Source organism: Triturus cristatus, chromosome 1_2 (assembly GCF_964204655.1).
Source record: "Triturus cristatus chromosome 1_2, aTriCri1.1, whole genome shotgun sequence".
NCBI lineage: Eukaryota > Metazoa > Chordata > Amphibia > Caudata > Salamandridae > Triturus > Triturus cristatus.
The window spans coordinates 42,087,054-42,111,655 of NC_140580.1; the positions used below are offsets into that span (position 1 = coordinate 42,087,054).

At 43.8% G+C, this 24,602-nt stretch overlaps 1 protein-coding gene across 1 annotated transcript in view; it reads right to left on the minus strand.

The window, feature by feature from the left end:
* Window positions 1-9,932: 9,932 nt before the first annotated feature.
* Window positions 9,933-24,602, minus strand: part of LOC146866712 (fish-egg lectin-like) — a 79,575-nt gene continuing 64,905 nt past the window's right edge. Inside the window, exon 4 of the mRNA XM_085600649.1 lies at window positions 9,933-11,265. Within this exon, the coding sequence (XP_085456775.1) occupies window positions 11,121-11,265 (145 nt within the window). The 3' untranslated portion in view covers window positions 9,933-11,120. The remainder of the gene's footprint in view (window positions 11,266-24,602) is intronic.

Genomic DNA, 24,602 nt, shown 5'->3' on the forward strand with positions numbered 1-24,602 from the left:
ATTATTTTAGCTGAAGGGTTCTTATACAATGCCTTAATTGGTGTTATAAATCTATCCCCGAGATCAAAGCATTGTAGAATTTTAAATAAAAATGACCAATCGACCCGGTCGAATGCCTTGGCGGCATCGAATGTCATAACCGTCAAGGGAATCTTATATATCTGAGCCAGGTCAATTGCCCCAATAAGGTTGTGAGTTTATTGGCTCAACTGCCTCCCTTTCATGAAACCCTTTTGGTCCAGATGAATGAGTGGATCTATCACTTTGTTTAATCTTTTTGTAATAATCTGTGAGAAGATTTTATGATCACAGTTTAAAAGTGATATTGGGCGATATGATTCGCACTCACGTGGGTTTTTATTCGGTTTTAAGAGGACTATGATTGTTGCTTCATCCCATGAAGAGGGAGTGTTGTCTCCATTTAAAAAGGATGCGTTAAATAACTGGAGGAGAACTGGGGCTAATTCATCTTTAAGTGTGTTATAGATCTCATTGGGGATAGAGTCGGGGCCAGCAGCCTTTCCTTTTTTTTAGGGAGTTTATTACTTGGATTATCTCTCCTATTTCTACTGGGGCATTGAGAAATTCTTTATCTTCTTGTCGAAGCAGTGGGAAGTCTAGGCCCCTCAAGTATTCCTCCATGCCTCCCATATCCAGGTTTTCCTCCCCCAGATATAGACTTTCATAAAAATGGAAAGGAATCCTCAATTTCTGATTCCTCTGTGACTATGAGCCCATTTTTGTGGGAACGTATATCTTTTATCATATTTCTCGTCTGGTCCGTTTTTGTTTTCCAGGCGAGAAGCTTGCCACACCCTTCCCCATATTCATGATGAGCCAATTTACTGGCCTCCCATTTCTTTTTTAATATAACTTCTAAATGATTATTCAATTTATACTTGACTGATTTTATGCTATTTACGATGTTCTCATTATCTTCGTCCATTTCAAGGATTTCATACAGTTTCTGTAGCTCCATTTCTAACTTTCCTGTTTCCTCTTTTTGCTTCTTAGATTGATTACAATTTATGCTTTATAATATCCCCCTCAAAAAAGCTTTGTATGTGGTCCCATACTGATTGAATTGCTGCAGAATCTAAGTTATTTTCAAAAAATTCTTTAGTATCTATTTTTAGTTTTCGAATAATAGATTGTTCCAACAATAATGTTCTATTTATAGTACACCTTCGGGATGATTGAGTCTTGCATATGGCTTCTTTTATAATAACTTCAGAATGATCTGACATATGTTGGGGGGCATGAGCTACTAAGACCGTATTTTGAAAAAAAGTCGTACTTACTAAAAAAAAATCAATCCTTGATCTATGGCCGCACTTTTTGTTATGAAAAGTGAACTTGCTGCCTTTCGTTTTAGATTTAACCAGCATCTCACTCCATATATCTATTAGATTTATATCCACTATTAACTGTCTTAAGGCTCTTCTCATTTTTACTGTGGTAGATACAGCTCTGGAAGAGGTCGAGTCTCTACCTGGATTTAAGACCAAGTTGAAGTCCCCTCCTAAAATTATATCATTATCGACTTCTAATAAATGGGGTATCAATGTGTATAGGGGGTTCGGATCATCCCAATTGGGGCCATAATAGCTTGCAAGCGACATTCCATAACCATTTATTTTTATTTTTGCCATCGCCCATCTACCTGCAGGATCCACAATACTTTCTTTCAGCACTGCCAATGCTGATTTTTTGATTAATATTGCGGAGCCTTTAGAAGTGTAAGGTTGGTTTGTGCATATACAATGTTCGATCCACCTATGGTGCTTTATAATTAGCTCCCATTCTTCCCTCAGTAGATGAGATTCTTGTATAAGAAAGACCTTACACTCGGACAATCTTAAAAATTCCAATATCTTATTTCTCCTTCTGGGTACCCTCAAACCGTTTACATTCCACGTCATTATTTCTAAATCAAATTTCCTCATCCTCGACATCACTCTATATTGAGTTTTTCAGTGTTATGATTAGGATAGAGATAAACTAAATGTTTTTTGGAGATTGCCACTTCAGCTGAGGACATTTTTTGTTTTCTTTCCCATATGCTCCCCACCCTGTGCAAATTAAAAATAAACAACATTTCCAGTTTATAGATGGGCTCCATCCCCCCACCCCACCCCATAGTGAAACCTCCCTTTTACCTACAAGAGGGATTCCTCTATTTTCAGGCTCAGCCTCGGCTCAAGACATACAATTATTTATTTTATTTCGCTGAGGAACTCTTAATTCGATTTATGAAGGCATTTGCTTCTTCGGGATCTTTGAAAATGTACTTCTTATTTTCCCACATAACCTTCAGAGATGCTGGGAACCGTAAAGCCGCTGTAACACCCATAGTTTTCAATTCCTGTAATGATTTCCCCAGCTCCCATTGTTTTTCCTGAGTAAAATGGGATATATCCGATCTGATTCGGAGGGACCAATCAGATCTCTTATAGTCTCCTGCTTTCAGACCTCCTGTCAGGATCTTCTCCTTTAAGGTATATGATTTGAAATTAACCAGGATCTTTCTGGGGTTTTTCTTCCCGATTTTTTTAAAGTAAGGGTCTCTATGGACTCTTTGTATATCTCCCTCCAAGATATTTTTATCTAAATCGGGATGAATATCGCATAAGATGTTAATAACAAATGATTTTATATCGCTACCTTCTACATCTTCCGGGACATTTAAGAGGCGAATGTTGTTCCTTCTTGCGGCATTTTCTAAAACTTCTAGTTTGTCTTTTAGAGCTCTATCTTCTCCTCTTAATGCTTGTATCTCATGGGTGTTTTTCTCGACTTGTTTCGTTAAATTTTCCACTACTCCCTCCACAGCTCCCACCCTATCAGAGATTGCGTTCAGTTTAATTTCAAAATTCTCACAAACTGCTTGTATTTTAAGTTGATTGTTTTCTGAAACCGCAAATTTTTCTCTGATTTCCGTGAATAAAGTTGTTAATAGCCCTTCTGTGAGGGAGGGCACCCCTCCAACATTTGCTGCATCTGTACCATTTATCGAATTTAAATCGTCCGGGGGGGTACTCACTTCCCCCGCAGGGTTGAGGAGGTCCTGTTTGGGCGGCATGGACGGTGGCACGTCAACAGTAGTGCTATTCTCCAGCTCTAAAAGCTCATATCTGTTTTCAAGTGCCAATGGCTCCATTCTTTCCTTATTATTTTTGTTATTTTTTTGGGGGATCTGTATGGTGGAGCCTTCAGCTGTAGGTAGTTTAGCTTCTCCTTTTTTTAAAGCTATATCAGTCTCTGGTTGATCTGTTTTGCCCCCGACAACGAGTTGCGCAGTCTGAGCTTTAAAGAAGGATCTTAGAGAGGGTGTAACTCTATTAGCTTTTGCTTTCCCAGAATTTTTCCTTTCTTTCTTGTCAGCCGTGCTGGAAGTTGGGGTTATTACTTTCTTAGAAGTTCTATCTATTTTAGCGCTTTGCTTTTTATCTATTGTTGCCGTGTTCATGGGAGCTGCGGGGTCTGGTTCAGGGGAAGCTCTCCTCCTCCCCCAAATCTCTCTACTTCTGAGGGTATACCTGTTAGGTTTAATGTTGTTACTATCTAGCTGTGGGCTCTGATTTACTTGGACCCCCGTTTCCCTATCAAAATGGAGTTTGGGCCCCCAGTATCTCCCCCTTCTCCTTACCGGAGTCATTGAAGTTCGCCATATGTCGGATTCAGCCTCCTCCTGTCCTTTTTTTCCCCCCGGCGTGATTGTATCTGGGAAATCCTGCAAGTGATCAAGTCTAGCGTTGCTCCCCCGATGCGAGGGGCTAGTGGGCTCCAAAAACAGCCTCGCCGATCTAATCCCAACTTTTGCTGCGACCCCTCTCCTCACCGCGAGCCCGGTGGCGGCTTCAAACCATCGCCGTCCACGCCCTCCACGAGCCTCCAGCTCCCCCCCCCCCCCACTGCCGCTGCCTTGTATCAGGCGCTAAGCGCCGAGCATTAGACCGAGGGAAAGAAAGACGCCAGCCAGTTGCGTCGAGGTTATTTTTTTTTTCCGCCTCCTAGACACCCTTGCTCCTGAGCGCCGTAGTACTGCAACTCCCAAATCCAAACGACCTCACTTGCTCATCGAGCCCCTAAAGGTTACTAGAGTGGAAAAAGATGCCCGTTTTGAAAAATACTTGCTGCCTTCCCGTTTTTAGCCGTTCTGTCCTCCTTCAGCGATTTAGCGATTTAGCATGTTGACGAGAGACGTGAGCCTGCGACTGCCTCTAACCAGCTGCCGCCATTTTCCCCCGTGTTGTTTTCAAGAGTATATTGTTACCTCCAATGTCTTTATTGCCCACCCTCTCAATATCTGACTCCACTTTGAGTTTTACTTCAGTTCTATTTTCTGTCTTGCAAATTCTCCCTTTTTTCTGCTGTGCTTTTCTTTGTCACTCACACTCATTTTCATCCATCCCTTGAACTCCAAAGTATCCTGTACAATACCTAATGTTATATTCTGTTGTGTTCTATTTATTGGAATGTTGCAGTCAGTACCTACCTACTTTAGCAAACCTCAACATTTGCAGAAAACCACCATTCTCAAAAGAAATTCAATGGATTTTGGTCTTTGTAAGTACTTTTTAATGGTGATTTGGGGTGATTCGGGGACGTGGAGGGACCTTGGGTTAGCTCTGGTAGTGGATATGCCCTTAGGCTTATTTCAAGTTTGGACGGTAATGGAAAAGTCACCTATTTCTGTAGAGGAGAATTGACTTGTGTTTCCATTACTGTACTATGTTTGTTTAAGGAAACACCATTTGTGGGTTCCACTGTAGATTCAGCACTTCCTACAATGCACACCAACTTTTAAATCAAGCAATAGACTACTGAACCGTCAGAGAACTAAGGAGATTATGAGGCACTAATCCACCTCTTCCTTATTCTCACTGATCAGGAAATGTCTAATATCCTCTTCTTCATCCACACTTTCTTTCATCATTTGCTAGTCACTCTTCTTCCCTTTGCCATCTCCTTTCTCTCCACTTTTATTTCCCATCCTTCACTCTCTCTCTATCCCAATCTAACATTCAGCCTTTATTTCCACCTAGTCTTTCCTCTCCCCCTCTGTCTGTTCCTCCTTCCCTCTCCCTGCCTCTCGTTTCCTTTTATCTCTCCTTCCCTTTCCCTTTCCCTTCCTTTTTCCTCTTTCCTCTCCCTTTACACCCCAGGATGAAGGGTGAATGAGTTGTTTTGTTTTTCAAGCGACACTGATGAAAAAGGTGATTTATTCTTATCCTTTTGTATTCAGATTTTTTTTTAAATTGCAAAGTTATTTAAAACTTTGGTGGTTCTTTGTGTTTTTTCTCTCATTCCATTGCACAATATTTGAATGACACGCCTAACCTCAATTGTAGAAAACTGGCAGCAGGTACCCGCGGCTTGTCTGTTTGATCGTTATGACCAGTTGTGGGGGACAAAAGCCTTCTCCCCACACCAAAGACTTGTTAATTGTGCTGCTTAAAAGGTGCATCTCCCACAAAGGCTCACTGGCACCTTCCAAGGCATTGGACGGAAAGAGGTGCACCACATTGCTCTATTGTTACTCTACAAATAACAATTAATGGGCCTAATATGTGGCTTGCCCAGACTACCTCTCACCTGAAGCTGCAGCTCCATTGGAAAAAAATCAGCCCAGGTATATGGAGTTGATGAAAAGAAATCGTCCCACAAGATGGCCTCTGCCACACGCCCCTCGGGCACTGGCCAATTGCCCGCCCTGCCAATCCAACCCTGGCTGGAGTGGAGCTCCCAGACCCTCTGTCGAAGCGTGCGAGGCGGACATACTCTGGGCCTTTTGACCGGCTAAACTGTTGACTCAGGAAACGTGGTCCTGAGAGCTGCAGCGAGCTGCAGCAAGCTGCAACCCTGGGAGGCATGAACCAAAGGACTGTCTGGAGGCTGATGTGCCAGAAGTGACGTGCTCTGTATTGGGCGGCAGGAGGTTCAGCAGTTGGCAGTTCAGACGCAGTGGTGAATGTGGCCCACTGCTCTTGCCCCCTGCCTGTATTATCTGTCGCTGGTGCTGGGTCTCCTCGTTTATTCTTGGATCTTATAATCCAATCCAGGAGACAACTCACTCGGGGGGGGGGGGTTGTGTCCTTGCTAGGTGGGGGATGGGGGGGATTGGAAACTGCACCTGCTCATGGTTTTTATTTGTACAGTAGTCCAGGTCGCCACCAGTGTGCGGATCCATCTTGCATCCCAGCCTTGACCCCCAATGGTTGGCTATAAATCTTGAAGTTGTTCTGGGGCTAGTGACGGTCCTTTACTGGAATGGGAATGATATCCTTGGATACATTAAGTGAGACGGGGAAATTCTGAAAGTGGCAAAATTCCAGAACCTAGGCATACTTTTTCTACAAGACATCCACCTTGTGGGCAACAAGTGCCAATTTTTGGCAAGAATGGACTTCCCGCAAGTCTACCATGCTGGGTTCACCAGCAAATCCCGAGGAGTGGCCATTCTCCTTCACTTCACATTGGCTTGCCTCTCGAGGCTTACCAGGTGTGGCATGACTCGCTTGGTAGATATATAACATAATAGTCATAATAGGTCTCAACCACAGAGTGCTGCTTTCAGAACTTTGCATATATGTCCTCCACCCCTGATGGTGACTTTTCTTGAAATTATAGGGACACTCTTGGAATGATTCTGGATCCCTTGGAAAGAGAATCTCTGGAGGGACTCATTACAGCAGATGAGCTCTTAGAGACCATCAGCCAGCTCATTGATGGGAAGGCCCGTGCCCAACGGGATCCTTTGAGTTACCCGCATTTGAACTGTTTACACCCATGACTTCAATACTGATGGAGACGGTGGAGCAGGGAGTACTGCCCACAGACATCTGTTTAGCCGAGATCATGGTCATACATCAACATGGACGGCCAATGGGGCGGTGCTTGTCCTATTGTCCGATTTCACTGTTGAATGTGAAGGTGAAGGTTCATGCTAAGGCACTGGTGAAGCACCTGACATCAATCATTGGCGAATTGGTGGCAAGAGATCAATCAGGCTTTATGCTGAAATGGGTAACCACACTCAACATTAGTTGGGTCTCAAACATACTCGTACTGGGGGACAAGCTTCATGCCCATCTGCGATCTTTCTGGCAGATTTTGGAAAAGCTTCTGACTCAGTGGGATGGGTTTACCTCAGCCTCCTACTGGAGCGGCTCAACTTTGGGTCATGGTTTTGCCACTGCGTAAGGCTTCTGTACACCGATTTAAAGAAACAGGTTAGGATTTGGAGGCCTATGTAGGTGATTTTCCAGAGTTGAGGGGCACCAGACAGAGGAGTCTGCTTTGTCCATTTCTCTTCATACTAGTGACAGAGACTCTGGCAGACTAGAACAGGGTTGCTACCCTGATTAGAGGGTTTGAGTGGGTGCTAGGTGCTGACAAAACCACATTATATGCTGACGATGTTCTTGTGTTTCTGAGTAACCTGCAATGGTCTGGTCTCAGCCTGATGCAGAGTTTTCAGCACGTTTTTCCATCCTGCATCTAAATGAGACTAAGTCGCCCTTGTTGCTCCTCAGTGACCAACCTTCAGAGATGACGTGAGCTCATAGCACCCAGCTGTCAGGGGGTTCACTACCTGCGTGCCCTCACTTCACACAAGACCCCAAAGAGCATGGCAGCACAATATCCACCCTCTAATTCGATTGCTGGCGATCAGTATGTTCTGGTACTTCCCCTTTCTCTCCTGGGCAGCTCAGCGATTTTTAAGATGGTCTCTCTACTCAGAGTGCTCTAGGACCTACAGAATTATCTTTACATACTCCCTAAGAGTCTCTTCATTAAAATCATCAGAGCCCTGAGGGGCTTTCTTTGGCAGGAGGGAGTAGTCAGATTTGCTTTACACAAATTCTGCAAATCCACTTATAACGGGGGCATAGCAACAGCCGATATAGGTTCTTATTGCAAAGTTGCCTACCTAGTGATTCTTAACAAATGGTGGATAACCAACCCTACCTTCACTCCAAATCGGGGGGCGATGCAGAGAGTTCAATTATTACACCTCCTCCATGGGGGGGTGACTATGTTTACTCTTCCCCCGGCCATGAAGGTGGTAATAAAGGCTTGGCATAATACGATGAAGTTGCTGGGTTTGTGGGAGAGACTTTCGGGGATGACTGCTCTACTTCTACTGACTCAACTCAAGGGACACCGACAATGGAATATGAGCAGGATAACCAAGCTAGGGGTTGTCAGGCAGGGAGCGATCTTGAAGTCCTTTGCCATGTTGCAGGTGGAGTTTGACCTCTACCATAGTTCATTTTTATGTACCCCCATTAGCTTCATGCCCTGATGCCTTCTGTGGGGGACTTTTCGGGCTGCTAGATTTCAATCAACTGAAGGCTAAAATACTGGTGGATGATCTCTGAGAGCATAAAATCTCTCAAATTATTAGGTCACTGGTGATTAACACACCTAATTATTTCCCCTAGGTATGGGATGCATGGGAGGATTACCTGGGGCCTCTAACAGATCATGACTGAAGAGAGTTAGGGGTGGCAGAACAATTCCAACTTATTCAGTTGCACTATCTTCACTGCACATGCTATATGAGATACAGTTATGGCGAGAGGGGTTGTGGCCTCTTCATGCTGCCTGCATTGTTTTGAGGACTGAAGGGTCCTGCTACCTATCGTGTCGATTAGTAGGGTCTGGGCCCCCTCCTGGGAGTGGGTTCTTTCAACAATAAGTGACGTCTTGGGCTGACGGCATATTCGGCAGGACCCAAGGATGGCCATTTTACACACACAGGTGAGTCTAGATCAGGGGTATTCACAAACTTTCTCTTGGGGGCCAAATTTACAGTGTGGTTTGTGGCCGAGGGCCGCACCTTGGGGGCGGAGTCATTGGGGGAGGGGGCAGGGCTAAAGCAACAAAAAATAAAACTGTGACCATGAGGTGGAACACAGGTCCCTGCAGCGGACGCCTTTGTCCACTGAGCCACCGGACCCGGCATACACATATCTCTCTCTCTCCCTCTCTCTATCTCCCTCCCTCCCTCCTCCATCTCCCTCCCTACTCCGTCTATCTCTATCTGTCTCTGTCTGTTTCTGTCTCTCCCTACTTCCCTCTGTCACCCTCTGGCCCCTTAGCCGACTCTCACACCCTGCTGTTCTCTTGTCATTCTTTGTCACCTCTCCCCCCCGCCCCCCCCTCCCTCCGCTTGTGTGGCAGCTGAGGCAGCTTCCCTTCTAGGGCACACACACAGCCCCACCCTAGTATTTCACAGGTCTTTAAGAGACCATTTGCATGATAACGAGGCTTTGTTGTATTTCACATCTTAGCGCCCCAGCAGCTCCACTCGGACTCTCGCTTGAATCCCCGGGCCCCCACAGAGCAGAGTCTGTGTTTGCTGACACTGTTGAAAAAAAAAAAAAACACTGGTACGATGTCTGAAAGGTCAGCGGGCCGCCAAGAAAGGCTTGCCGGGCCGCTGGCGGCCCGCGGGCCGTACTATGAGTACCCCTGGTCCAGATGGTAGCTCTCGTGGCTGCAAACAAGGATATTTCTCAAAATTAGAAATGTAAATCACACTCCTCGCTGGAGGGTTGGAGGAAGGGTATGGGTCACTGCATGAGGATGGAGTGCCCAATATATACAGCAAAGGGTTGCCCACACACATATTTGAGGATATGGATAGACTAGGCCTGATTTAGAGGGATTCTGAATGAACCCTGCCGGCACTCACCATGGAATTTGGACAAGGAAATGCAATCTTTTTCGGCCAACAGTGAATGGGTATCATGTATGTAACAAATGCAGAGGGGTGGGAAAGACACGGGAAAAGTGTTGACAGATGTGTGGCCGCAGATTGCATACTGATTGGGATGAGAACTATGTTTTGTCTATGTTTTAAGTCCTGGGGGAAACTCAATAAAATTTATTTATAAAAAAAAGGTCAAAAACATTCCACATATGATTAAATAAAGATTTTAATTGACTACATTTAATGAAACTGTTCAGTTACATCGCATGTCGAACATAGAGGTCTATGGGTGTAATGAAAAAAGAGAAGGAGAGCTCTTGCCAGAGCGGAAGAGACTGACTAAGAGGGGAATAGCAAGTGAGCTGGGTGAAAGTGAAAGATGGACTGCTTTACAGTTTATCAATTTTATTTTGTTAAATTTGCCCGCTACAACTTGATTTTCTCTCCTCTGCCAAAGCAATAGTGGTATATCTACCACATTTTGAGCTTTTCCACTTGGCAACAAACATTTCTTCACCAAAGTGCCTGCTTTTGCCATGGGAGAAGCCACTTAATGGAGAGATCATCTAGGTGACAATTAACCAATGATGGTTGCTGCTTGCAGAAGTTCCACCACCAAATGCTAGTCCTGAAATTGATCCTCAAAACATGGGTTCATTACTCACATGTCTGGTCTTCCTAACATGCTTGGGTGGGTGCTAGTGGCTCATGGACACCATGCTTACTTCCCCTAGCAGTCTTTCTACACCAGACTTGGTGGTGGACTACAGGTCCTAAATTAGCCATTTAAGTTGACTTAAACCTTTGTGGAGCCAGAGCCACCTCTTGTGGCGGATTTTTCTCAACTGTGAAACATTAAGCAGGGTTGTCCGACCTGAGGAGATCAGTATTAGTACTCCTGACACTCCCTTTTAAACCTGAAGTCTGAACTGATTATTAAGGCAGTGACAGGAAAGGAAGATAAAAGGGATTCAGATGAACCCTATTTACTTTCTGTATTCACCATTTGCATGTCTTTCCACTAGTCTCTCAGCAATAAACAGGAAGTTATTGTGGGAGTAATTGTGGTAGAATGGTAATCTTGATTTTAATAGTGGTCAAATAGTGTGTGATGTCACATTCTCCACCCCTGGCGTTTTGGTAAATCAAAGACTATGGTAAAGAAAAATAGGTGTAAAAAGGAGAGAGGAAAAAAGTGAGCTTCTATGTGAAAAACAGTCTTTCATAGTGCATAGGCAAAGAAATAGGGAGAGGATAAGGAACAGCAGTGACACAGTGGGCGAGACTACACAATAGTAGAAGATGCTCAATTAAAGAGATGATCAGGAGAGGGCAGTGATCCATTTTGTGCCTGAAGCAGATCTGCCGCGGTTGAGCTGGTGAGCGCTCTTCTGCTTTACAGTTTGCATCTCAGGATCATCTGGTCCTTGGTGAGTACCCACAACAAGCCCAGGTCCTGTGACAGGTGTTGGAACTTATGGCTCTTGTACTGAAGCTGTATCCAAGATGTTCCAATCGGGTTGCTTGCACTTATCCCATTCCTAAAAAATATTTGAGAGGAATTTTATTGCGGATTTACAGCTGACACAGATTCTGATTTAAAAACATTGAAAGCTGCGAGATAGCATCTTTATTATTTTACTTTTTGTAGAGGGTTGTTACCCATCAGTAAAATTGCTGCTTTAGTCCAGTGAAGAGAACTGACACACTAAATAACATTTTCATGGTACACCGTGAGTGCTGAAATATCTTAAGGCACTTGGACTTCAGTGCCCTTAAAATGCAGTGGAAGGTGGGTGCTGTCAGATACAAGCATCCTCTTGGTTGTGCAGGTTATCACACATTACAATTCATCCCATACTGCCATGTGAGCCAAAATACTGAGGGTTTGTCCTATCCCTGAATCACAAATTAATTTCTGTGAAGACTTAGAAAGTGTTCTTTTTAATTTTTCTTTTTTAATTGATGTTCAATTCCATAGGAGGAATAAAAGAAACAAACAGTCTAAAACATAACTGTTGTCGCACATAGTAATATGCGCCCCCCCCCCAACTCCCTATGGTCCTTGGAGTGTATACAAGCTTAATATTCTGTACAGCATATCTGCAGTATCTCAGTATTATCTCATCCATGTCCCATACCTACGGTTTTATTTTTTCATTATTTTATCATTGTTTTAGGTATCACATCACCCCTGAGCCGATAGTGTGGTTATATCTATCCTGCCCCCTAGGTGTATATAGTCTGTGTGTCTTTATCCAGTAGGTCGAGCCCATAATATTTCCTCCAGCTGTCCTATATCCTGTCGAACCTTCTTGGGCAGCCTCTACCCTTGTATGTGACCCTTTCTGCAGCCATGTATATGCCCATTCCTGCCTTCCAATCGTGTATTGTCAGTGGCTCGGGTACCCAAATGCCTTGCTATATCTCTTTTCGCTACCACCATTCCTAATGTGCTGAGTATGACCTTCAGTCTGTCAATGTCCACATCGCTAGGAATCCCTAACAGTATAAGTTTCGAATCCATAGTAATGGTTGCCTGTATTACTTTTCCGAGTTTTCCTACTGTCTCACACCAGTAGATCTGTATGACTGGGCAGTCCCATATTGTGTGGTAATAGTTTCCCCGATCTTGTCCCCATCTAAGGCAGTTCAGGTTGTTAGCCCTCCCAATCCTGTTTGGTCTGACCCGGTCGTAGTAGGCTCTGTGAAGAATTTTATATTGGATAAGGCGTAGTTGTGTTTTGATTGCCACCTCCCTAGGGTGTATCAAAGAGTCTCCCAATCCAAATATGCCATGTCCCCCAGATCCCCATGTGTTCCTAATTTTGCCTAGATTGTCCTGCATGTTGTTATTTAGGGTTTTGGATGCAACTGAGACTGCTTTAAGTATGACTTGTTCTTGTAGTAGCCTTCCCTCTAGTGGTGAACATTCCCGTAGGTTTGCCCCATTTATACCCTCCACTAGCCATGCGTGGGAATATTTGAGGAATTGGGGTGTTTGAAGTGTGAATTTGTTGCATAGAGAGGGGAAGGTTTTAAGGGTATCTTGGTCTATAATATCCCCTAATGTTGAGATCCCTATGTTGTCCCATTCCCTGAATCCCATTATTTTACCCATCTCCTTTAGCCAGTTTCCTTTCCCTAGTGGCGTTGCCTTAGTACGTTTGTGAGCCCATCCCATTGTTTTGGATGATCTCCCCCATGCCTTCAGAGTGGTTTTTGTGGCTGCGAGCAGCCCCCTGACTCCCTTCCCTCCATAAAAATAGTGGAGGAATGTGTGTGGGGTCATTGTTCCTCGTTCCAACCTACATGTTGGGTGATCGCCTGCTGTATCTATTCAATCATTAATAGGAGTGGGATGCTCAGCCCAGTAGTAGGCTTCCACATCTGGTAATGCCAGTCCTCCATTGTATTGGTTGCGCTGCAGTGTTCGTAGTGCAATCTGTGGGTGTTTCCCCAGCCACAAAAACAAGCGCAGTTCAGCATCTATCTCTCAAAATATTGTGCGTGGGATCGGGTGGCAGACGTTCTGTAGTGTGTAGAGGAATTGTGGTAGGGTTTTCATTTTAAACATCATCGCCTGGCCCATTATCATGAGCGGCAGGTTCTTCCATCTCTGGGCATCTTCGTTGAATATTGCATTGACGACATATGCTGCTCTCAGTGGTGAGAAATGTGCCCAGATATGTGAACCCAGTGGTCGCTACCTGTAGATCTCTCGGAAGCGGTGGCTATTCTCTCATTGGGCGTGGGCTATATATCTGTGATTTGTGCCAATTGACCTTATATCCCGCGTGTTGTTCATATGTGTCTATTGTCTAGAAGAGGGTGGAAATCATGGTGTCTGGACGTGTTATGAATAAGAGAACATTGTCCACATAGAGGGAGATTTTCTCTTCTACGGTATCACCCGGGCTCCCCCTAAATCCCTGCATCTCCAAGCATTGTCTGATCCGGCAGGCCAGGATCTCCATTATCAGTGCAAATAGTAGCGGGGATGGGGGCAGCCCTGCCTTGTCCCATGTGCAATGGGAAAATCTTGTGAAGTCATCCTGGGGGAGTTATATAATAGATACACCCATTTCCTCAACTTTGGTCCCAGCCCAAACTTGGTCAAAGCAGCCTCTAGAAAGGGTGAGTGCACAGCGTCAAACGCTTTCTCTGCATCTAGGGACAGAAGTATATGAAGTGTGTCTCGATCCCTGGCTGCCATCATCCATTTATGGGTTCTACGGATGTTCCATCTAGTCGCTTGGCCGGGCACAAATCCTGATTGATCACAGTGGACTAATGTTGTTATAACCCGGCATAGTCTTGTGGAAAGAATGTTCGCAGGTATTTTCACCTCAATATTGAGGAGGGAGATCGGGAGATAGGATTTGCATCTGTCTTTTGGTTTACCTGTGCTTAACCCTCTGGTAGCTTGGTACAAAAGCAGTCATGCTTAACTTAGAGTCAAAATATTTATGCAGCACTTAAAGAGTAACAAAGTGTAAACGCAACTCAAGAAAAATCACACTCTAATTTAGAGGAATAGAGTTAATTTTAATAAATCATTTACACCAAAACAAAAACAATCTAATCAGTAGAAACAGAGTTATGCATTTTTAAAGTTTAAAGTGAAAAATAGCACTTAAAAGATCAAAGTGCGAACCCCAGACATCTAATCTCTCAAGACCAGGGCAAAGTCAAAATTTATGGTCGACCGTAATGGTGAGCTGTTCGGCTACACGACATGGACTGGGCTCTGGGCTCTGTCTCTTCTTACGTTAGGACTTTCAAGAAAAATGTCTGAGAAGGGTAAGTTCAGCGGGACAAGGCATCAGGGGCTGTCTGAGAAGGGGGCACCATTGTTGGGAAGCTGCTGGATGAAGTTACAGTGAAGATTTTTACGTTTGGACTTAGCTACTTTTATAGAAGTGGAAAATCTCCAGCGGATTGAAGCTGCAAGCGCTCTACGTGGCTGGATACCTATTTTGTGAGAAGCGCTGAACAGGATTTTCTGCTGAGGAGAAGAATGTAGCAGGAGCTAATTCAGGCCAACCAGAAATGCACTTTGGGCGGATCTGCGAGCGAGTAGTCCTTTTCTTCTCTCAGTTGTCAGTGTATGTTTTGGCAGAAACTCCTAGGTTTCGGATGTGGGCTATCTGGGCACCTTCAGCACCACTTCCAAGGGTCCAGGACTGGAGGGAGCACCACTTGGAGTGACATGACTCACTTAGGCCTTGTCCAGGTGTGAGCTTAAGATCTTTGGAGCCTTTTCTGTCCCTGAGGCTTTGAAGAGGAGGCCAGCCAACTAGACCTTGGAGTCACTATGAAAGTCTTGAGTTCAAGCAGGAAAGCACATCTCAAGCCATCCTCTAAGCACACAGAGCATGCTTCAGGTGGCAGGGCAGCCCTCGTGGTGCAGCAGGGTAGCCCTCTGAAGTACACAGCAGGCCACAGGCAGCAGGACAGTCCTCTGAGGGTCCTTCCGCAGGTCCAGAAGTGAACTGAAGAGTGGGTCTGAGGGTCCTATTTTTATATTTATTGGTAGCTTTGAAGTGGAAGAAACATCTGGAGTTTTCCCCCTACTCAAGTGTCTGGAATTTTCTGCCTCCCTGACCTAGTCCAAGTGTGTCTGCAGTAACAGTAGGCTAATGTGAAATTATTTGTGTGTGAGCTGAGTGTCTTTAAAGTGCAAGTAGGGCTGTGACCAGCTCAGCCCCCCATCCTGCATTCGGTGGCCTATTCTGCCAACACCCCGTCCTTCTATTGCATGACTGTTTGAAAGGAATACACAAGGGCCAACTACACCGAAGGTAGGACAAGAGAATGCCAACTTCCTAAAAATGGCATTTTCAGAATTGTGACTTAAAATCTGACTTTACCATTAACATGATTTTAAATAACAACTTTCTAGGTACAACACATGACATTTCTACCTGCTCCCAAATAAAAGTTATCACTATTTAAGTGTGATACGGTAACCCAACATTATCCTATGGGAGAGGTAGGCCTCAAAGTAGTGAAAAATTAATTTGGGAGTTTTCTCCTACTAGGACATGTGAACCGTAAAAGTACATGTCCAGCTTTTTAATTACAATTCACCCTGGCCTTGTGGCTCTCTAGAGCTCACTTAGGAGTGACTTAAATATAATAAAAAGGGAGGCTTAGGCTTGGCAATGGGTTACTTTTGCCAAGTCGAATTAGAAGTTAAAAACTGCACATGTGCTGCAATGGCAGGCCTGAGACATGTTTTAAGAGGCTACTTAAGTAGGTGGCACAATGAGTGCTACAGGACCACTAGTAGCATTTACTTTACCAGCCCTCGGTATATGGTATATCACTTTACTAGGGACTAATTTGCCAATAAGTGTAAGCCAATTTTATCATGTTTTAGGGAAGAGCACTTTAGCACTGGTTAGCAGTGGTAACGTGCACAGAGTCCTAGGGTCACAAAAACAGATTCACGAAAAAAATAGGAGGGGAATAGGCAAAATGTTAGAGGGAAGACCACCCTAAGGCTGACATATCAAACACCCTGCTTTAGGGTAAGGCAACATCTTCAGCGACTAGGCTTGGGACTTGTTGGCTGCATGTGAAACCATGACCCAGTCTATAAATGCATGGCAACAAATATCACTGCCCAGCCATATAAGAACATCTACAGCAGGATTTGGTATCTTCAGAGTATTAACATTCCACATTCTCTGGAAGAATGTAAAATGTGGAGTGTTGGGGAACGTTTGTATGATGCCAACGAGATTGAAACTAGGCATGCTCTTAATGCCATCCAGAAATCTAAGGAAGGCTGAAGAGGCTGAACAAAACATTTAAACATTTAGTGTAGTGGGAAAAGTTGGAAAGTGGAAGGTATGAAATTGATTGAAGGTCACACCTCATAGTACCATGGATCGAGGAACACTAACTCCATGCTTTGTTCTGCATCAACTAATATTAGTAAGAATGTGGAAAATGGGAGTGAGAGTGAAGAGTGGGAGTAGTGGAAAAGTTGAAAGTGAGTAATGAATAATATGTGGATCATAAGAAAGCTGTTGGAAAATCAAATGCAGGTGTGGGACATTTAGTGAGAGTCAAAGCTCTAGCAGGTCTTCTAAGTTCCGCAAACCTATGACGATAGTAAAGATCTTTAGAAAGGCTGCTCAGATGGAAGATTCCCACATTTAGAATCTCAACAGAGTGGTAAAACACAAAGGTGGTGATCAAGAGGTTTTCTTGAGACAGTTCCACAATGAAATGACAAGCATAGAAGACACTACGGATTTGAGAAGACGTGAGAAATATAAAGATTTTGTCATTATAAGTGATAATTGTACATTTTTTAACCTAGTATGGGTTTTAATGTTTAAATCTGTGTGGTTGTGATTTTTACCATGTTATTTATTATTAGTTGTATTGTTCATTTCATGGTTGCCGAAAGGGAGGTGTGTGGTATTTTCAGCAGAAATGTAACAGACCACATTCTCTTGAAGAATGTATTGAAGTAAGTTTTATTAGTGTTAATTAATTAGAATCAAAACAATTAATTCTGAAATTTGTGGAGAATCAAATAGACTAGGCCTATTATGAATTTCAAAATGGAAAATCAATGGCAGATACTTGGTCTTATTTATGTTCATCCTTAACAAAAATTCCCAGCAACAGCCTCACCTAGGGGAATCCCCATTAAATCCACCTATAGCAGGTGGTACTCGCAGAAACTCTATTTACAAAAGAAGGTTCGCAACAAAGTAGTAAGGGCAGTATATAAGCAAACACATCCAATCTCCAGTCCTGACAGAAAGCATTCTTTGAAATTTTGAGGAAAACATACAAACAGGAGAACTGGACGGCCAAAAGGGCTTACCGTTAGGAAATATGGTCAAGACTACATTATGCTTGAAAAACAAACATTATTCAAGCCTTTTGGAGAACAATTAACGATTTGGAGAACAGTTGCAGGAGGGCAAATAGTGCAAATATTTCAGAATCAAGCTGGGGCATTTTAATCTCTGGTCTGAATGGGGCCTGCACTGAAAAACGCACAGAAAAATCTTTCCCGTAGAATGTAATAACCACCTCATGCGACATAAACTATCACCATATGGGGAGTGAAAGTTCTTATAAAGAAAGGCTATTAACTAATAGGCACAATAAATGAGGAAATTATAACAATTATAGAAGGAATTAGATCATATGTAGCACCCAGCCATAACGGTATCCCCAGTGCAGTTTTTAAAGCAACCCCTGAAGTGTGGGCAAGAGTACTGACTCTGTTATTCGGAGAAGTAGTAGCAACAAAAGTGGTTCTAGAATCATGGCAAGGGAGTATTTTACATCCTATATATAAGAATGGCACTCCAGATAATCCAGCTAACTATAGGTTTATAGCAGATGTGGAGACGAAGGCCTTTGCATATTGTCTGCTTAAGACCTCAAAGAATGGGGAACATCATCAAATATTATAATTATACCAGTACATCAATCAGGATTCTGGAGTGGACAGTTAACAATTACAAATCTACTATCCCTCACACTGATGGCGGAGAGGACAATATATAAAAAGCAGAAGTTATACATTTCCTTTGTCGATCTGAAAGCTGCTTTTGATTCTGTCCCTCGTAACTTGATATGGTGAAAGTTGGCAGCATGGGGAGTACCGCAGAAATGACTAGATATGATAATGCTCCTATATACAAACATTTGGGTCCAGGTAAAATTGGGGGACGGCAGTCATTTGACACGACGTTTTGAAACATCAATCAGTTTAAATCAAGGCTGCGTACTAGCACCATGTTTTTTTTATCTATTTAAGCTGATCTACCTCTCCAGCTGCAAAATATTAATGCTCATTCCCCTAATCTTTCAGGCTGTAACATAAAATACTTACAATATGCTAACAATAATACTAAGCCATACGCCGATAGTTTAACAATGGCTTATAACATCTTTTATTGTTTATCATTTTAAACCAATTACAAATGAATATAAAGAAAACCAAAAATCATGTCAATAGATAGATCTAAATCACGAACACGAGAGTGGAAAGTTAGTGGAACAGTTATTGAGTCGGTGAAGTCTTATAAGTATCTAGGAATTACATTTGATGATAGAGTGTCTTTTAAACGTCATTTTAATAATATAAAGGCAAAACAAGTTCACTTACATTCGCTTTTAGAACTCTGGGTGATAAGCTTATATTCCCCAGCTATGAACACTTAGTAAAGATTATGAAGGCAAAGCTAATTCCTTCTTTGGCCTATGGATCAGTAAGCTTTCGAGGCAAGGACTTCAAACTCTTGGATGAATTACAAATGAAAGCTTTTAAATCTACTTTTAAGGTTCCGAGAAACATCGGTCATGCAGAAACCTGAACGAAATTTGGCCGGACCAGCCAAAATGTGGCAAGACAATCTGCATTTAAAAAAAGTTTATATTCTTTGTTTTTATCCAATCATGGCACCCTTGCAATCTGTGTTGGCAAGAACTTACAAAATATGATTTTACAAATGTTTGGAGAATTTATTTGACAGAGAGCTTACATACTTTTAATCTTCAGCCTTTTGAATAACTGGATGTAAGTAAAGCCCTAATTAGGCATCGCCTAACACACATCAACAAATGTATTATCTTTTATGCAGTAGAAAGAGGCCTTAGCAGCAAAAAAGCATGCCTGGAACATTATTAATACATTTGTAAGTAAGTAAGTAAGTAATAGTTTATTAGCATAGTTAATTAAAACCATTGCAATTCATCCTTAAAAAGAAATAATAATAAAAAAACACTAATGTGTACACAATACATTATTCATCACTTAATAAAATTACATTCACGTAGTAACTGTATTTTTAATTCCTTTTAAAAAGTTCATAAGATTTTATATGTTGATAGAGTTAAAATAGTAAACGTATTGTTCTAAATGTCCTCTGTGTTTTATGGCAAGGGGACAAATTCCAGTATTTACTCTTCTTCCACCTTCCATAGTTGATACAATGTAAATAGGGATCTGCTTATTTTAAGAGCCTCTAAGAATATGACGGTCGGTCAATTTTCTGCATCTTTGTTTCTACCACCTTCAAAAACTTCACAAGGCTACAATTCAACTGCGGGTCACTAGGTGTAAAACAGGCAAGAACTGCCTGCCTTCGTGAGCGTATTCCACGGTGGTTGAAGTGGTGTTTCAGTAACCGTTTCCTTTCCTCCAACAGCTTCTCGCAGGAGCACAACAAATGTTCCATGTCTTCAGATGCCTTGCCACATAGGCGACAGAGGGAACCCCCATTAACCCTCAGCCACTGCGGAAAGTGGCGTGTGCATGGTAACACGCCTAGTCTGTATTTGAGGAACTTCAGTTTTATATGACGTGAGTAGCCGAGGTCAAGGTAACTCTGGTGGCCTTGTTTGGAGTAGGAGTTTAGGATGATTCACCCATGTGACCTCTTTGCAACACACGCTTTATCTTCAATCCATGAAAGATGTTTTATTGTTCTCTTTACTATTCTTTTGATCGTGGTGTGATTGGTAGGAGTATTCCACAGCTCCTGTAACCCTAGATTCACTAGGCTGCTTTTCAAGTATTTGGCAGCTGGCGATGACGGATACCGTTCTAATTCTGACCATAAGTAGCTGTTTAGGGTTCCTTCATTTGCCTTACGGACTTTATCCCAAGTCATTATATATGCACCTTGTCTTGCCAAAGACTGCTTCTGTCCTCCAAATTCCAGCCTGAGTTGGGCCGGAGAGGTTTGTTTTGGCAAGCTGAATATGGTTCTGTATGCTGATGCCACAGTTCTGTCTAGGGTCGCCGCATCCCTACCTCTCTGTACTTCGCTCCCATAAGTAATTGTGGGCAGCAGTTTAGCTCTTATAACTTGTGCCAGGGGCAAGAGGGAGGGACTGGTGAGCTTACCATTTAATTTTTTTAACGAAATAGATATCGCAATGCCTTTTCCTCTAATGCTTGCTTTCTGAGCGGTAAATTGGCCACCATTATCAATTTTGACTCCCAGGTATTTGTACACTGTTGTGTCTTCAATACGGTTGTTGTTCCAGAACCAGCCATAGCTGAATTTCCTTTTTTTATTAATTGACATAGTTTGTGTCTTCTGTAGATTTATTGTCAGTTGGTTATCATCAGAATACAACCGAGTGGCATCTAGGAGGTTTTGTAGCCCTATTTTTGTTTGACTAATTAACACTATGTCGTCCGCATATAGTAATGATGGTAATGTTTGGCCTCCTAGTTTCGGTGCATGGGAATTGCAGGTATTTAAAATCGGGGTTAAATCACTTAAGAATAGATTAAAAAGGGTTGGAGCCAAGACACATCCCTATTTTAAACCCTTATTAGTTGGGATGCGTCTGGACAGATGAGATCCATCACCCAACTTAACCTGTATCCAGGTGTCACTGTGCAGGTTGATAAGTAGATTCATTTGAGAAACTTGAGCTCCAACCCTATCTACGGGCTCATCTGCAACCGTATAAAAGGGACTTATTTCTTAAGTTAAGATGTGGCTGATATCCAACAAAGGACGGCACCCCTAAATGGATACAACAATGGTCAGCAAACAGTTGCAGACTTTGCAGTTTCTCTAATGGACACAACAATGGTCAGCAAACAGTTGCAGACTTTGCAGTTTCTCTAATGGACACAACAATGGTCAGCAAACAGTTGCAGACTTTGCAGTTTCTCTAAAGCATCTTTACTGCATACAGTGTGTGCCTGCCCTCGATTACTCCATGTACGGCAAGATTACTCCATGTACGGCAAACTTTGCTGAAACCATTATTCATAGAACATGGAGTGAGAACATGTCGTCAAGCCATAACTCTCTGTCAATTTGTTCGACTGGCCAATCTACTAAGTTTATCGTTCTAGCTGTTACCATGCTGAATTCTGATTTAAAATCTATATAAATTGACACGGAGTGTAGTAAAAATGTTTTAAGATTTTTTTTGCAAAGTAATAATACATACTATGGTCCTATGGGCAGTCATTTACTCATTCTAAGCGCAGGCTTAATAATTATGTGTAGACACTGAGACACTTTACAGCTCATTCGCACAATAGTACATACTGAGTACAGTTTAGTTAAACTGTCTTTTGGTACAATCCAATAACCACATGGTATGCTTATTGTGGTCATGGGTCTACCGCTGTGATAAAGGTGTGCATATGTGGTATTAATGTCCCAGTATGGTATGTAAGTAATAAAGCATTTTTTGTTTAGTTGCATAGTGAGTAACTGTTATGGAAATTCTAATGGCTCTAGTTAACTGACATATTTTAATTCCATATGATTAATGAACTGGGTTCTACACATGAGATCACTTTTATTTGTAATGATTTGTATTAATCAAACAATAAAGAATGTTACTTAATACAACTTAATAATATAAGATTCTGTATTAAAGCTAACCTAGTATCCCAAAGTGAGCATGGAAAATGCATGCAGCCTATTTGTATGACGTAGTTGGCTTTTATTTCAAAGTGGAACCCATTCTTCTGCTATGCAACAATTGTCATCCACACATTGGGGCAAACCTAGTAGCCAACACTCCTGAGTGTGACTGACAACACCTATGTAAAACACTGAGGGGGATATTCTCAAGGACTTATCGCCAAGTTAGTGACACTTTATCACAGCCAAAGTGGTGATAAATTTATCGAACCATTCACAAGCTGGTGCTAACAGCCGATAACACCAGTTTCCCTGCAATAGCCACCGCAAAAATTATCGCCACAGATGATACCGGCAACTAACGCTAATGATATGCAGAGTAGGCGTTCCCATGCAAAAAGACTCTAAAACTCCACTTTGCAACATTCTCAACGAGCAGCCAAATCGGAGATAAGAACACAAAACATGCGATAAGGCGCGTTAGCAGCAGGGATTTAACACCTGCTCCGACCTGGTGTTAAGTCGGACGACACCCTGCACCATAAAGGGAGCCCAGCCCACAGCCACACCTGAAGAACAACAGATGCCATGGAGCTACTCATCATGCAGCTCGGAGCCTTGAGAGGGCCACAACACCCGCCGCCACCACCCCCAGGCCCACCACCCCCTCACGGATTCCCCCGCCCTCCTCCTCCAGACTACCACAGAGGCAGCACAGACAAAGACAGCGGACCTTCAGAAAACGCACCAGCCTCACAGACTTAACACCAGAGGATGTCATTGCCCACTACAGGCACAAAAGGACAACCATCCTACGCATCCTGACCATCATTGCCCACAGGATGATGGTTCCAACACATCGGACAACCAACATCCCTCCGCAGACAAAGCTGCTGGCTCTGCTACACATGTTGGCCTCTGGGACCTTCCAACCAACAACTGCCAGAGTCGGAGGAGTCTCACAGCCAGCCCTATCCAAGTTCCACACACCTGTCTTTGATGCCATCATCAGCTTGGTACCCCAGTACCTTCACTTCCCACACACTGCGCAGGAACAGCTGGAAACCAAGCAAGGCTTCTACGCCATAGCTGCCTTCCCGCACGTGTTGGGGGCAATCAACTGCACACATGTACTCCTCATGCCTCCTGCCGCCACTGCACACAATCACCGCAACAGGAAGCACACGCATACCATCAATGTGCAGGCAATAGTGGACCACCGTGGACCCTTCACCAATGTCGTCGCCAACTACCCAGGCAGTGTGAATGATTCCTTCATCTTCCGACAGTCCATCTTCAACCAGCGCTTTGAGGCTGGCACCTATGGGAATGCATTGCTCGTTGGTAAGTACCAAATGAACACACCACACACCTCAACTCCACAATCATGCAACTCACAACTCAGGGAATGCACATGTTACAAACTCACACACAAATAGCCAAACAACATGCCCACCTACCAGACACAACAGCACAACTTACTGTGGTGACCTGGGAAAGCCATGTACACGAGCCATCAACGGCATGGCACCTCAGCCACACAATAGCAGAACGCGGGGAGCGGTAGGAACCATGCATGTAGGCTAGTGACCCATGAATGAGAATGTACACAATGCAAAGTGTGGCGTGGATGTGCTGGCCAGGCTGCAGTATGCAAACCACAGACATCCTCATGTCGACAAATACTGCTGGTGTTTGGAGTGTAGTGAACAGTGGACGCAACCATGTTACCCCAGGCAGTGGGGAAGAGCATGGAAAGTAGCTCATTACGTCCCCCTCTGTAAGCGTGAGCAGAGTGGGCTGGCCCGGCGTATGCCAGGCCAGCGTAGGGGTGTGAATAACAAGCCCGTAGCGCTGGGCAATGTTCTCTTCCGGAATGGCCAACGTGTCTGCCAGGGCGGCTCATCCCAGCCCGCCACAAGGCCGGCGCCATGAGCGGCGGTGCCTGTGACCCTGTGCGCCTGCTGCACCCCAGGCCGCAGGTCCCCAGACCCGTCTTGGCCGCCCCTGCGCAACCAGGCCACACCACTCACCTTCCGACACCGGCGTGTGTCAAAGAAGGCCCACCACGTTCCTGTGCATGCTCCAAGCCCGAGGCCCGTGACCTTAGCAGCCTCCTCAGACCATTGTTGTCCTCCCCAAGACAGGCCCGCAGCACTCCTTTCTCGTTGACGTACTCCACCGGCCTACACAGCGGTCAAGTAGGTCAAGCATTTGGAACTGAGTCTTGATTATACAATGGCTGAGTACACATATTAATGCAGAGCTTAAATCACTATACTCCCCTCGATGTGGTGCCACCAACTCTGTGCTTAGCATTCCAACCACACGTGTCTGTGGGCCCTTGCTGACTACGCCTTCGGCCTACATTGCGGTCCAGCACCACATGGTCACCTGTGTGCTGCCTACACTGCGGTCCCGCAGGCCTCACACCAATCCAGTCCGTACCAGGCAGGACACGGCATCATCGCAGGCTGCACAGCCGTTCA